Consider the following 15715-nt stretch of genomic DNA (forward strand, 5'->3'; position numbering starts at 1 on the left):
GTTGTTTTAAGTTATTTACTACCAAGGATAGAGTCCCAGTTTTACATATGAATATCTGTAAGGATTTTGATGACTGCTTTCTAACAAGGTACCATTAACAGCGCACAAAGGGTTTTATATGGTGCCTGGAGAATGGTCAGAATGATTTTGTGTCACATGCTGTTATTTTTACACTGGAGAATTCTCCAGGCAATGCCATTTGTGTATCTTCTTTATGGGGCATGTAAAAAAGTCTGTGTGCTTGCTCACATAACCCATTTATTCGATAGTGCAGTTGATAGTCTGTGTAAAAGCACCCGTGTAAACGAACAGACAGACTCAGGGCGCAGTTCCTGATTTCAGCATGGGGACGAGCATTCAGAACAGCCTCAGCTTTCTGGATGCTAACTCCTCATAATGTACCCTGGTCATTTAACTTAGTGGTCACACCCTGAATAAAACTAGGTTTTCTCGGAGGAGTTTTTTCGCACACCGCTTTAAATGTTGGTGCTCACGTTGGAGGAGTACGAGATGGGCACCCGAAATGTCTCCGAGCCCTTTCTGTGCACAGGTCCGTGCTGCCTTTTAGAAGGCCCATGTGCTGGTCAGCAGCTTGGCTTCTGAGGGTTAGTGTGGTTCTTCCAGCCCCATCTCGGGGTGCTGGTTTTGTTGACTGCTCTCATCTTTGCCAAAATGCAAGAGCACCTGACCGGCGAGACCCTGGCGGTCGGGGCGCCGCCTTCTGTGCTGACCGGTCCGTTCCCGTCCCTCCAGCCACGGGCCAGGTCCTGCGCTGCGATGCCATCGTCGACCTCATCCACGGCATTCAGATCGTCTCCACCACCCGCGAGCTGTACCTGGAGGACTCGCCCCTGGAACTGAAGATCCAGGCCCTGGACTCCGAAGGTGAGGAGGTGCCCCTGCTTCTCTGTCCCCTCTCGTCTGACCCTGCTGTCCCCCAGGGAGGGCTGCCCCAGCCAGGATGGCGAAGCTGGCGCTGGGAAGACACCGAAGAGGTCGGGATCGCTCTGAGTGGCCCCCAGGCGCTCGGGGGCAGCAGGGCCATGGCCGTGCCTGGCACACCCCGGCCTCTGCAGCAGTGCCTGTGAGATGAGAGCTTTGGCGTTTCCTGGAGGGGGACTCTGCACCTGTGCACAGGGTCATGCTGGGTAGAACGCGTCTTTGGGAAGCTAGTGTCCGGCGTCGTGGAGCTGTGGGATGGTGGGAGAGGGTCACGGGGTCAGTACGCTCTAAACAGTGGCAGTGTTCTCCCTGCCTGGCTTTGAGGGCCGGAGTTGGCTTCCTGGTCCAGACTGTGGGGCGCACGTGTGTGTACGTGCATGTGTGCACGCCAGGAAGCATCCCTGTGCCGGCCTCTGCACCATCCTTCACTTTGTTTCGCTGGAGTCTAATACTGAATTGTTCTGGGATTCTTAGAAGATCTGTTCTTGGTACCAAGTGGTCTGTGTTGGCTGCAGCCCGACCTCGTGGTCGAGGAGCAAAGGGAAACCTGCCAGTTGAGATTCCTGTTGGAGAAACTAAGTCAGGCAATAGATGTCTTCCAGGCTGAGGGATCTCCCAAAAAACTTCAGCCCAGACCTTGGCACACCTTGTCTTTGAAATCTTCCCTGACCATCCCAGCTGCCTCTGCTTTAAAAAAAAAAAAAAAAAGAATTCTCTAGATTGGAATTTCCCAGCCCGGCTGCTATCCACACTTGGGGCTAGATAATGATCTGTGGTCGGGGCTCCAGTACGTCGTAGCAAGTTCAGGAGCATCCCTGGCCTCCACCCACCAGAGGGAAGGAGAACTCCCCCCAAGCTTCATGACCAAAAGTATCTCCAGCCATTGCCAAATGCCCCCTGGGGGTGAAATCACTGCTCTAGAGCATCTGACAGTTCCCTTGTCCCTATTTATTTATCAGGTAAGCCGCCTCACTTCTCCGAGCTGTTGTCTGGTCTGTGAAACTGAGATAGTGGTGTTTATCGGGGGGGTTGCAAGGATTTGGTGGGAAGTGTGTGCGGGGCTTAGTGCCGGGCGGCAGGTAGTGGTTCCCAGTGAGCCGGCAGCTGAGCGTTTCCATCTGCTGGGCGTCCTGCCAGGTGCTTCTGCCCCCGCAGCTCAGGCTGTGGGGGAGGGGGGAGGGGCACATGCATCTCAGCAGGTGCCGCTTCTCATCACCTTGGATGCAGGTGTGAAAGCGCTGCACAGCTGGGGGAGCCGACCCCAGGGAAGGTTGGAGGCTGGTGTGCGGGGGACAGAATTCAGGACAGTTTCTTAGGGACGTGATGTTTGACCGAGCCGTCGTTCTGAAGCAGTCATAGAGGATGCTTCGCGGGCTGTGTTCTAATAAAGCTTTATTTATAAAAACTGACGGTGTGCCATAGTTTGCCAAGCCCTGCTCTAGCCCAGTCCGTTTTATTTTCTGTCTTATGTTGCTTAAAACAAACAAAAAAAAGATTTATTTATTTTTGAGATTCCAATACCATGAAATTCATCCATTTAAATTTAAATTCATCCAGTTCATTTTATATGCTTTTAATATATTCACAGAGTTGTGCAACCATCCCCACTCGCTAATTTTAGAACATTTTCGTCACTACAGAAATGAAACCCTGGACCCAAGAATGGCTGCTTCCCATTCTTTCCTCTCTCCAGCCCCTGGCAGCCGCTACTTTCCGTGTATAGATTTCTCTGTTGTGAACATTTCGTATAAATAGAATCATACGATGTATGGCCTTTTGTGTCTGACTTCTTTCACTTAGCATAATGTTTATCTATGTAGTTGCATGGATTTCCTTCCTTTTTATGGGTGAATAATATCCTGCTGTATGAATGGACCACATTTGTTTATCCATTCATTTGTTGATGGACATTCAGGTTGTTTCCACTTTTTGGCTGTTGTGAATAATACTGCTGGGGCCATTCGTGTGCAAGTCTTTATGTGGACATAGTTTCTCGTTTCCCCTGAGTGTGTATACCCAGGGGTGGAATTGCTGGGTCACAGAGTACCTCTGTGTTGCCCTAAAAGTGATGGCAAAGGCGGCCCCGTTTTCTGGAGCTTTTGCTGAGCACTGTTTCATCTGGCTTCTAAAATCACATGGGTGGGGAGGGGCGGGACCCCTCTGACTCTAAATGCCTTACCCCTTGCTCTGTAGAAAGAGCTTTCCCAGACCTCTGACGTTCTATTTGGGAGCTGGCAAGACAGGGAATGTAGATGAGGACTACAGAGTGGGGGTGGGACAACAGAGCATGGTGGGGAGTGTGGCAAACCGGAGACCGTGATCCCTTCTAGTGAGGCTGGGCCAGCCACTGGTTGGTCACCAGAGGGACGAGGGCCCAGGAGGCTGGATCTGCAGACTCTTCAAGAGAACACGGAAGTTGGATTTATAGGTTGCATTTCTTAACTTGAAACGGTGGGAAATACCTCAAAAATGCAAAAGAAGCATTGACTGGGTAACAGCAAAGCCACAGCTCCTGGGAGATCAGGCCTCGGAGTGACCAGTTTCCACCCTCTGCCCTGTTGCAGGGTTTCCAGGCGGGACCAGATCTGGTACTTAGACTAAGAAGGTCTTTATGGCGTGTTAGGACCCACACCGGGTCCTGTCTCCAAAAACCATCGCCTGGTCGCTCTGGCTGGGCTCCACTCGTCCTGACGTCCTATCAGAAGGCTCACGGGCAGCAAGCTGGCACTTCAGAGCTCGGGCCGGCTGGGTGGCTTGCCACCTCCTCCACGCTGGGACCCTGGGAGTCTCAGCGCCTAGGTGGAGAGACCAGACGCTGCCCCTCATCCCCAGCTTCTTTCCCCGCAGAGGGAGGGTGAGGAGGAACCAATGGCTCAGGTCTCAGAGGCTGCGTCTAAACTGTAAAGTGCTTCCAGACGTGAGGGGTGATGGTGTCACGCACTTCACCGCGCCTGTCGTGAGCAGTCAGAGGCTGGAGGTACAGTGGGAAGAACACAGATGCTCACCTGAGACAGATTTGGTTCACATCCCAGCTTAGTCCCTCACAGTCACCCGACCCTGGCCCTTTATGCCTCAGTTTCCCTTTCCTGAAATGGAGGCGTGACACCTGCTTTGCAGAAGGGTGGTGCTGAGTGCCTTTGCCCCTTCCCCTGGCAGCGGGGAGTTAAGTCTGATGCATTTTTTGCTCCCCCACCACCTGCTCTTACAGGGAACACGTTCAGCACCCTCGCTGGGCTCGTCTTTGACTGGACAATCGTGAAGGACACGGAGGCCAACGGGTTCTCAGACTCCCACAACGCCCTGCGGTAAGAGGCGCCTCACCTTTGCAGGAAAGCAGGAGGGGGGCCGTCGGTTGGCTGCATGCAGCTGGGGGCTTTTATCGTCACCGTCACCATCCCACCTTCAGCAAGGAGCCCAGGAAAGTTCCCGGGATGCTGGCCAGCATTCCCCATGACTGACTGAGGCGGGGCGTTTCGGCTCACACAGCTGTGCCAGGAGCTTACAGCCTCTGCAGCCCGCTGGGGCGCTCTCCGTGGGAAGTGGTCGAGGGGGTTGGGGTGCCCGGCTGTGAAACAGAAAACTTGTCCCAGGTAATGGAAGGCTGTCACGGGGCGCAGGGAACGGTGGCACATGGCCTCAGAGGGCAGCCCTCCCGTGGGGATACGTTAAAGGCGAGACAGTTTTCGGCCAGCAGGACATTCCGGCAGTGACAGCCAGCCCTTCACAGGCGCAAGAGGCTGCGTCCCTCAGCGCTGGGGGATGCAGACGGACTCCTTATGCGACGGGCTCGTTCAGGATCTTGCCTCACTCAGTCCCCCCGCCAGCCACGTGGGCTCACATACCACTGTTTTTTTGCAATTTTTCAGACCTAGAAACAAAGGTGTAAGCCACTTGTCTGGTTGATGAGTGGCTGGACCTAGAATTTGCACTCGGATCTGCGCACATCTGCACTATCCAATATGGTAGCCACTAACCCAAGCCAACCCTGGCTCTTTAAATTTAGATTCATAAAATGAAAACTCTCGCTCCTCAGCTGTACTAGCTGTGTTTCAAGCGCTTGTTAGCTATGCGGCTAGTGGCTCCTACCCATTGGACAGAGCAGGTGTGGACCAGGAAGTCCTGTTGGCCAGAGAGGTGGTGGTGCAGACTCAGGGTCTGGGTTCATATCCCCTACTATATACTGCTTTGCCTCATGCCTTATTAAGTAAAATTTCCAAGTCCCTCTTGGGGGGGAAGACTTAATTTTTTGCTGTGACTAGCCACTTATAACCTTTATTTTTTTTTTTTACTTTGTTTTATTTTGATTCTGGTACAGTTAACGTACAGTGTTGTATTAGTGTCGGGTGCACGTGTAGCGATTCAGCGCTTCCGTACGACACCCGGTGCTCCTCGTGACAAGTGGCTTCCTGAATCCCCATCACCTGTTTCACCCATCCCCCCGCACCCACCTCCCCTCTGGTAACCATCAGTTTGTTCTGTGTAGTCAGGAGTCTGTTTTCTGCTTGGCCTCTGTCTCCCTCTTCTTTTTCCCTTCCTTGGTTGTTTCTTAAATTCCACATATGAGTGAAGTCATACGGTGTTTGTATTTCTCTGGCTGACGTGTGTCACTTAGCATCATGCTCTCGAGCTCTGAGGAAGACTTAATTAAAAAAGAAAACAAAGACTTGCAGTTATTTTCAGCCTACGGAAAAGTTGCAAGTACGGTACACAGAGTGGTGTCCCTGAAGCATTTGAGAGCAAGTTGTCGACCTCATGTCCCTAATATTGACCGTGCACTGACAACTGCTAAGGACATTTTTCTGCACATCTACAAGATGGTCATCAAAATGAGGAGATTGACACCGCCTGCAGGCATCGGATGCCAGTCAAACCTTGGCGGTCTATCCCAATTCTATCCTTCGTGTGAAGCAAAGAACCCAGCCAGAGCCACCTGCTGTATACTGTCCGTTCTCTTAGTTTCTATCAGCCTAGGACAGCTTCTTGGTCTTTGTTTGGCTTTTGGGACCTTGGTGCTTGTGAAGATTATAGTCCAGTTATTTTGCAGAATGTCCCTCATTTCGGGATTATCTGATATTCCCTCCTGGTTAGACTCAGAGCTTTGCGTCTTGGGCGGGAATGTCACCGAGGCGAGATTCTGTATTCTCCCGAGTGCATCTTGTCATGACTTTGTGGGTCTGTCACCAACGATGTTCCCTGTCGTCACTTGGGTGAGATGGTGTCTGCCTGGGTGCCCCACTGTGAAGTCACTTTCTTACCACTTTGCAGTTAGTAAGTATTTTGTGGGGAGTTAAGGGTCTGGTCTTTGCTTTATACTTTTAAAAGTGCAGCTCCAGGGGCGCCTGGGTGGCGCAGTCGGTTAAGCGTCCGACTTCAGCCAGGTCACGATCTCGCGGTCCGTGGGTTCGAGCCCCGCGTCGGGCTCTGGGCTGATGGCTCAGAGCCTGGAGCCTGTTTCCGATTCTGTGTCTCCCTCTCTCTCTGCCCCTCCCCCGTTCATGCTCTGTCTCTCTCTGTCCCAAAAATAAATAAACATGGAAAAAAATAAATAAATAAAAGTGCAGCTCTGGGCTTTAGGGAACATCTTGGCTTTGCTCACGCTTGTCCCCATGGCACACATCCTCCTGCCCTGACGCTGTGCAACCTAGGCTTCCCTCTTGGGTCCGAGGTCTTTTGGGAAATGGGGCCCTCAGGCTCTGTCTTCTGAATGAGCTCTGGAATTTCTGGTGTCTCATAAAGCCGGACACATGGGCTGTGCATCAAAGAGACCTGGATTCCAGTCCTGGCCCGAATCCTGGCCCGGTCACTTCCTGCCTGTGGCCTTAGTCAAGGAACGCAACCCATCTGGGCCTCAGCAGCTCTGTGGGTTAGCATGGTGACTGGTATTCAGAGCCCCTCTCTGGGCCTGACGCCCCAGATGCTCAGAGAACACTGGTTCCCTGCCCCGTTCTGTGCCGCCAGGTGCATTTCCCGTCAAGCCCCCCGAACTTCCAGACACTCTAGACTTGAGCAGAGTGTTGACCAAAATCTAAGGCGCGAAGGCATAAGGAAATACATCACAGTGTAGTGCAGCGCCCGGTGGGTCTTGGGAGAATGAAAGCGTGTCCAGGGGATGCTCTTGTTCAAGTGGAAAGGCAGGCTGACTTGTAGATCACAGGCTGCAAGAGAGAGACTGTATGGAAAGCCCTCAAGCCCTGCTTCCAGCCTACACTGCAGGGAGGGTCACCGCATCCTGACTTCTCTCCCGACCTGGGGCTTCTCCCCACAGCCCAATCCCCAGAACGATAAGATGGGTGTGATCCCCTCGTCCCGACACCTGAGGGGGGGGGTCATTGAGAATCATTTCCCAGCGATAGGAGCTGGCCCAGAGGGGTGGATAGAATGGAGCAGGGAGCCCTGGGAGGCTGGTGGCTTGGCTGGCACCACCCCTGCTGGCTCTGTGGTCATGGGCCCGCTTGTCAGTTTCCATGGACCTCACCTGCCACATCTGTGAGAGAAGCATTTCGACTAAGCAGGCGGTCCTCCTAATTTGGTGTTTCCCATAACCACATGCACATTTTGACACAAGGCAGATCGCCAGGCTTCGTGTAGACAAAGACCTGGGCCAGGGGCCAAGAGCCTGCGTTTTTTCCAAGGAGGTTGGCAGTTCCGATGTAGGAGGTTCAGGGACACATTTCTAAGCAACGCCACTCACTGTTAGCTCCTGGCCCTCCTAGAGGTGCCGATAGATGGTGCATATGTTAGGGTCTTTGGTTCCATGTACCAGGTCTGATGACACATTCCCTTTCCAGAATCCTCACATTCCTGGAGTCCACATACATCCCTCCTTCCTACATCTCCGAGATGGAGAAAGTGGCCAAGCAGGGGGACACCATCCTGGTGTCCGGGATGAAGACTGGAAGCTCCAAGCTCAAGGCGTGCATCCAGGAGGCCGTCTACAAGGTGGGGCCCTGGGGCTGGGGAGGTGCCGGGCTTCCTGGGGGGACACCAGGCCGGCCATGCCGCTCACATCCATGCACACATTCAGGAGTGGGAACGAGTTGCTCCTCTGTGAAAGCTCCATCGTTGGTGCCGTGGGAACTTCAGGCTGTAGTTCTATATTTCTGTTTCTTTGGTCTGGTTTTTTTGGGGGCCACAGCTTTTGAGAGAGGTAGTTGGGGGAACTGGAGTACGCTGTCCCCAGAGTCACAAAGTAGTTGGGCCGTTGTCATTTTTTTTTTTTTTAAGTTTATTTATTTATTTGGAGAGAGACAGAGACAGCACGAGTGGGGGAGGGGAACTGAAAGAAGGCAGAGAATCCCAAGCAGGCTTTGCGCTGTCAGCACAGCGCCTGACGCGGGACTCGAACCCGTGAACTGTGAGATCGTGACCTGAGCCGAAACCAAGAGTCAGATGCGCTTAACCGACTGAGCCACCAGGTGCCCTGGTCCGTTGTCAGTTTTGAGGGAGGCCAGGAGCGGCAGGATTTTCATTAACTAGCAGATTTTTGACAAATACCCACGTGTCCCAGTAGAGGGATGCATCCAAGCATTTGGGGCTCTGGAAAGATTGGGGGCTTCCTGGTATCCCCCATGCTGTTTCTTCTTGGGTCCCACTTTGAGCCCCGGGACTGGTGGTCCCATCTGTGGAGGGCTCCCCACCCCACCCCACCCCACCCCATGTCTTTCTTTACTTTCTAAAGCGGCAGGTGAGAGAACTCCTCCTGATTCACTCTTTTTCGTGGTTTAGCCAGTAGGCTGGGGGTCCTGGGGGGGTTTAGAAGCACAGGACATGCCATATCCCAGGCGTTATCCTGTAGCACCCTGCAATTAGTATTTGGAGACAGTTTGCCTCCATTTATCAGAGCCCCAGCCCAGCCCGCCCCACTGCTGACCTGGAAAGGCACCCTTATCCTGCCTGCTGTCTGTAAGTGGCTTCTCTGCCTGTCGTGCTAGAAAGTACCACCACCAAGCCCAGCCCAAGGCCTGTTTTTTTTTTCTTTTTTGATGAGTCAAAGATACTATTTAAGCTAGCATTAAGTGACGAAACCTAAAGATGTTACAAATGGGTTAAAGGAGAATCCCAAGAATTTAGAAATGGAAGCAGAACTTGTCAATATCCACGGGACGATGGGGCGCCTGGGTGGCTCAGTCGGTTAAGTGTCCGACTTGGGCTCAGGTCATGATCTCGCAGTTTGTGGGTTCGAGCCTCGCGTCGGTCTCTGTGCTGACAGCTCGATGCCTGGAGCCTGCTTGGGATTCTGTGTCTCCCTCTCTCTCTGCCCCTCCCTGGCTCACGCTCTGTCTCTGTCTCTCTCTCAAAATCAATAAATAAACATAAAAAAAATATCCACGGGATGAAAATCAGCCACATCTCCACCTGAGACAATGTATTTGCATTTCTGTGGATGAGAATTGTTTCCTTTGCCAAGTTTTCTCCGACTGGAAGAGTTGCCAGCAGATCAAAGGCAGTGGAAGGTGCGGGCCCCCGCAGACTGGTAACCGGAGGGGTGCGCTGGACTCGAGATGGGGTCTTTCTCCCGTTTCAAGTCTCTCGTGCCTTTTCCTGGTGAGGAGGTCGCAGTGTGGGGTGAGAGGTGGGCAGGATGGGCTGAGCACTCATCAGGGGCGTGCATCTCTGCCCTTTTCAGGTTTGCCAGTGGCCTCCCAACCTCCCTGGCCTTTGGGTTTATGCGGGGGGAGACCCCGAGCTCCTGTTGGCCACAGTGTCCGTGGATCTCACTCCTCACTTTTCTTTCCATTTAATTAAGATTGTACCCAGAGTTACAGTGTGCGTAATGTGAGGCGACTTGCTCGGTCCGTGTGGCAATGGCCACTGAATACGTGCCTGATGTTCACACTGGTTCCCCTGGGGTTTCAGGGGACCGAAGGTGTGGGGCTGGGAGCATTGCCTTGTTTCTGTCTCCCTAACTTCTCGGTCCGCACACGAGCATCCTGAAAAGTTCTAGATTCTCTTTCTCTTGCCCACACTGCTCTCCGTTCCCCAACCTCACCTCACTTTCTCTGCCCTCCTCCGTCTTCCAAGCATGTGCACCCTGCGGAGGTCAGGCTGCTGATCTTGGAGAACATCCTTCTGAACCCAGCGTACGACGTCTACCTGATGGTGGGGACCTCCATTCGCTATAAGGTGCAGAAAATCAGACAAGGAAAGATTACAGGTGGGTCGCTGACTCTGCGGGGGAATCACGGCAGAGGCTCCCCTTTTTATTATTGTGGTAAAATACACATGGCATAAAATTTCCCATTTTGATGCTTTTCAAGCGTTTAGTAGCATGGAGTACACACGTGTTGTCGTGCAACCATCACGACCATCCGGCTCTGGAACTTTTTTCATCTTCCCAAGTTGAGACTCTGTTTTCATTCAACACCAACTCCCCATCCCTCCCGCCTCCCTCAGTCCCTGGCACCCACCGTCCTCCTTTCTGTCTCTGTGGATCTGACTTCTCTAGAGACCTCAAGGAAGTGGAATCCTACCATATTTGTCCCTTTGTGACCGGCTTATTTCACTTAGCCATGATGTCCTCAAGGCTCGTCCCTGTTGTAGCCAGTGTCCGAATTTCCTTCCTTTTTTAAGGCTAAAGAGTAGTCCACTGCATGGGTATTCACGTCTGTTGAATGTTTATCTCCGTTCACCTGCTGATGGGCACTTACTGCTTCCTTGCCTTGTTAACTGTTAATAAAGCTGCTATGAGCACAGGAGTGCAAACATCTTTGCGAGATGCTGCTTTCAGTCCTCTTGGGTGTGTGTCCATCCCTTTGTTTTCAGAACGTCAGAAGCTGTGAACCTCACATGGGAGTGAGTCTTGCCCTCGGCCTGCCACTGAGTGCCGGGCAGCCTTGGCAGGCCACTGTCCCCCCTTGGGGCTCAGTTTCTCCATCAGAGCCCTTGAGGCCTTTCTGTCTGTGCTGTGAGGGCAAAACTACTTAACGGATGTGCATTTGTTCTGGAAGTTCTAGACGGCCTTGGACCTGGGATGCATTTTATGTGATGAGCATTCTTCATGCAGCACCAGTCCTCCTAAGAATTATTACTGTTATTATCCTTTTTAAAAAACATTTACCCATGTTTCATGGTCAGAGCACAGGATGTTAGGATCTTGGGCACAGGAGTGTCACTTGTCCATCCGAGGGCTTTGATGAGTGTCTGGGCAGGTGCCTCCCTTAGGTTAGAGGGTCACTCTGTGATGCGGGGTGCATAGATGCTTCAGTATCCAAGAAATTTGGGTTTTTGTGGCATAGATGGGGTCCTCAAAGAGACTGCCTCACCTCAGAGCAGTGGATCCGGTCAGAAGCCACTGTGTGGCTCTCTGCCCTCAGACCACAGAAGCTGAGAAACCAACCCCTTCTGCATAGGACACAGGGTGGGGGCTGAGGGCTGAGCCCCAACCAGGGAGGGCAGTGAGCATGGTTAAGGGTGGATGATTTTTAAAAAAAAATTTTTTTATGTTTATTTAATTTTGAGAGAGAGAGGGACAGAGACAGAGCATGAGCAGGAGAGGGCAGAGAGAGAAGGAGGCACAGAATCCGAAGCAGGCTCCAGGCTCTGAGCTGTCAGCACAGGGCCCGACGTGGGGGCTCAAACCCACAGACCGTGAGATCATGACCTGAGCCGAAGTCGGACATTTAACCGACTGAGCCACCCAGGCACTCCAGTATTTACTCATTTTTTGAGAGAGAGACAGAGTGTGAGCAGGGGAGGGAAGAGACAGAGGGAGACACAGAATCCGAAGCAGGCTCCAGGCTCCGAGCTGTCAGCACAGAGCCCGACGTGGGGCTCGAACCCACGGACCGCGAGATCATGACCTGAGCCGAAGTCGGACACTTAACTGACTGAGCCACCCAGGCGCCCCAAGGGTGGGTGATTTAATTAAGATGACTGAAGAGCTCACCCTGAATGAGTTCAGGGGCCATAGTTCAGGGGAACAGCACATCCCAAGTACCCAGGAAGCTTGTGGGTTTAGTGACTGCTATAGACATCAAAGAATTGGAACACACAAGAGATACCCCAGGACCAGAAATAGTCATGTTGCCTCCCTTTCATCAGTGAGGTAATGAGATGGAAAATTCGTCCAAAGATAAACACACCTGTGTGATTGATGGTTGTGGTTGGCACAGCTCTGGAGAGGATTCCAGACAGATGCCTTGAGAACTGAGCCAGCCAAGGCCTGCCGTGAACAAGTCATATAAACGGAAACTCTGTCCATTCATTTTAGATGGATTTGTTTTTTTTTTTTTTAATTGAGATATAATTCACATCACTGTCATGCGAAACAAGTTGACTAGACAGGAAAGCCAGGACTGATGGTGTTACAGGGGACATGAATTTCAGCCACTGTCTGTCTTGCATGACATCCTGCTTTGGCTCGGAGAATTATAGGTTAGAGGACAGTCACGTGGATTTATTAGCATGTAGATAATTGTAACCCCAAGTTTATTCTTTCTGGGCTTTTTTTTTTTTTTTTGCGGTTTTCCTTCCTTAAAAATATAATTATTTTTTCTTCCATGTTGCCCTATGTCCCGCCTCTCTTTATTTGGTGCTTGCTGTCTTGCAAGCCCATTTATTGAGCACCTACTGTGTGCCGCAGCCTGCTGGGTGCTGTGTATGTGGCCCAGGTCCCTGCCCTCCTGGAGCGCACAGCCCAGCAGTCAATCCAATGATTACCCTGCAAACATGTTACAAGTGGGGGCCGGTGAGGGAGGAGAGGGGCTCTTGGAGCTCATGACAGGAGCCTCGGTGTTGCCTGCAGACCAGTGGGGGCCGCAGGCCTCTCCCCTCGGTTCTCCACCCTGTTGGTGTTTGTGTTGCTTGCAGACCTGGCTGGCACAGTAACCACACCATCAGACAGAAGAAACCCTAGAAAGGACAATGCTGACTGAGGGCAGTGGAATAGTGGAAATGACTGAGCTAAAATGCACTGAAGCTGGGAAAACCAACCGCATAGACGGGTGTCTGTGTCCCAGGTGGCGAAGGACTTGGCACCCAGCACACCCTTGAGCTGTGCTTCCCAGCACTGAGTCACACGGGCTACGTGAGCAGGTGCTGGAGTTGGAGGCAGGGGAGTGAGCCCCCCACGGTCCTGGGCTCAGGCCCACTTCCCCAGGAGCTCCGTGAGCCTACACGGGGTGGGTGGATTAGGAGCATGTCTGGAGCATTAGACGGGGTCCGGAGGGGTCCCAGAGCCTGTCTCCTAGAAGCATGTGGGCCTCTTGGCTTACAGAGGGGCAGCCTTTGGGGATGGCCCTTTCCCCTCTGCAGACGGTAGACGGGCTGGTCTCGTGTCCCAAGAGCAACCTTCCTATGTTTCCAGACAGATAGTGACCCTTAGCATTCAGTGCCTCTTAGAAGCAGCTGGTTCTGCGTTTGTAAGAGGTGTTTAAGGAGTCAGACAAGCCCCTTATTTTCGTTGTCTTAGGCTTTTGTAAATACGTCGTCGTGCAAGATTTTGTGAGAATCAGTATATTCCCTTCCCAAAATGGCCTATTCGTTTGGAGAACTTTAAATAAGGGAGGGAGCTAGTGCTTCATAAAACAACATGAAGTAATACTGCTCTATTGAGCAGCGGCATTATTTTATCATGGCATGGATCCTTGACGTGCTGCTGCTATTTTCTGAACATACGGTCTGCAAGCATCACAGCCCAGCTTGGCTGGGCTTCCCCCAGTTAGACACAAGAAATGGGCTGTGTGTTTGCTAAGGGATTCTCAGTTCTAGTGTGCACTGGAATCCCCTGGAGAGCCTGTTCAAACTCTGAGCACTGGGCCCCCAGAGTTTGATCCAGAAGCTCTGGGGTGGGGCCAGTCATTTGTAGTTGGCAGGTGACGCAGATGGTCCAGGGACCACGCTTTGAGAGTCTCTGCTTGAGAGCAAGTTCTTGGGGGCTTACTGGAACACACAGAAGATACCCTAAGACAGGAAATAGACCAGTTGCCTCCCTTTTAGAGTTCCCATTGGAATCCTTGGGGATTCTGAAGGATGCTCGAGCTGCAATTCCTCCTGGTCCTTGTCCTGGACGCCTCCCGTGGCAAGGCCCTGAGCCGGGACCCAGAGATGAGCAACAAGCAGGGATGCTGTCAGCGGCTCTCCGCTTTCTCTTTTCTCTCTCTTGCCGGAGGGCGGGGACGTGGCAGCACCTACAGGCTGCACAAGTGGGTTGCTGGGTAGGAAATTTGATGGACTAGGAAGAAGTCATATGAAAGTGCTTGTGGTCTCTGGTTTGAATCCCAGCTCTGCCGCTGCCTGCTGTGGGACCTCCAGCGGGCTTCTTGTCCTGACTTTTGCAGCACCACCATCTTGAGGGTGTGGGCATCAGTAGTGGCTGTTTCAAGGGTTGTTGTGGGATAAAATGGGGTAATGTGCACATCAAACACCAGGCGCAGTCCTGCCACATCTCAATTTCGTGGTCAGTGGCAGCCATTTGTATCAAAAGTGCTCGTGGCCACTACCATAGTGTGGAAAATGGATGCAGGGGTGGTGGGTTTTGTGGAACCCCTTATGTCCTTGGGGAAATTGTTTTTCATCCTGGTCCAGAATGAGCGAGTTCTCTTCTACAACATGACACAGAGAGGGGAAGCATTGATGGATGGGCAGGATGGCCACAGAGAGAATTCTAGACTGAGCTCCCAAAACCCGGTGGGAAACCACGGATTGGTGCCTTTTTGGAAACTCCCAGAGGATGCACAGATCCAGTGAGCCCCATGCTGGACCCTTAGTGCAGTAATAGAGTTCATTTAACTCCTGTATTCTGTAAGCAGTCTGTAATTGGAGTCGGAAGCTGTGCTTCATTAAAAAAAAAAAAAAGGCAGTTTACAGCAGTCACTGAAAAACTGTCTCTGAAAAATTGTCTCTGAAAATTCATGAAGAGTGTCAGCTTTCTCCACAGGCATTGAGCGTAATGTTAAAATTAAAAGGGTTGATAAGATATAACACTGTATGTTAACTATACTGGAATTAAAAAAAAGTATTGAGAAAGCTAAGCAAAAGAAAGAAATAGGAAGGAAGGAAAGAAGGAGGGAGGGAAGGAAGAAAGGGAGGGAGAGGGAAGGGAGGGAACGGAGGGAGGGAAGGAAGGGGGGGTAGAGAGGGAAGGAGGGAGGGCAAGAAGGAAGGAAAGAAGAAAGGAAGGAAGAAACAAGGAAAGTCCGTCCGTTAAGCAGCAGCCCTGGGAGATGCTTCCAGGGATTTGGGGCGGGACTGCCACATTGGCTACTAACGTTTCCTGTCTTTGCTCTTGTCTCCCCTTTTTGACTCCGGGTGGTCAGAGCTCTCAATGCCTTCCGAGCAGTATGAGCTGCAGCTTCAGAACAGCATCCCGAGCCCCGAGGGAGACCCGAGCCGGCCCGTGGCTGTCTTGGACCAGGACACGTCGATGGTCACTGCAGTGCAGCTGGGACAGAGCAACCTGGTTCTCAGCCACAGGAGTACCCTTTTCCCTGGCCAGTCTGCAAGTGCATATGTGTGCCCCACGCGGGATATCTGCTGTTGGGAAGCCCTTTTTCTCCCTGAAAGCTTGGCTAGGCTAAAAATAACCCTGTTTTCCCTCAAGGTCTGACAATCAGAAGGAACCGAAATAGCAACACGGCCGTGTAGAATTGCTCACCTCGGTGGGTGACTCACCGGAGAGGCTCCCCGGATGGGAGGTGGTGGCAGGAGCTGAGCTGTGCTCCTCGCCTCCGGAACCATCTTGGGCGTGGGCAGCCTCATTCGAGGGGCCTGGCCGCGGCTGTTTGCACACTGGCACATGGGTTGTCCCTGTCCTAGACCTGCTCCCGTGGTCTCC

At 52.2% G+C, this 15715-nt stretch overlaps 1 protein-coding gene across 4 annotated transcripts in view; it reads left to right on the plus strand.

Moving 5' to 3' along the window:
• NUP210 (nucleoporin 210) overlaps positions 1 to 15715 on the plus strand; it is a 112637-nt gene that overhangs the window by 20777 nt on the left and 76145 nt on the right. For all 4 annotated transcript variants that reach the window (XR_007146632.1, XM_047831570.1, XM_047831571.1 and 1 more), the window contains exons 3-7: positions 754 to 885; positions 4151 to 4247; positions 7731 to 7881; positions 9964 to 10096; positions 15198 to 15356. Coding sequence is in view for 3 of the 4 variants with exons in the window: in XM_047831570.1 (XP_047687526.1) it covers positions 754 to 885; positions 4151 to 4247; positions 7731 to 7881; positions 9964 to 10096; positions 15198 to 15356 (672 nt within the window). In the remaining variant the exon portion in view is untranslated. The remainder of the gene's footprint in view (positions 1 to 753; positions 886 to 4150; positions 4248 to 7730; positions 7882 to 9963; positions 10097 to 15197; positions 15357 to 15715) is intronic.

This window comes from Prionailurus viverrinus, chromosome A2 (assembly GCF_022837055.1).
Source record: "Prionailurus viverrinus isolate Anna chromosome A2, UM_Priviv_1.0, whole genome shotgun sequence".
Taxonomy (NCBI): Eukaryota; Metazoa; Chordata; class Mammalia; order Carnivora; family Felidae; genus Prionailurus; species Prionailurus viverrinus.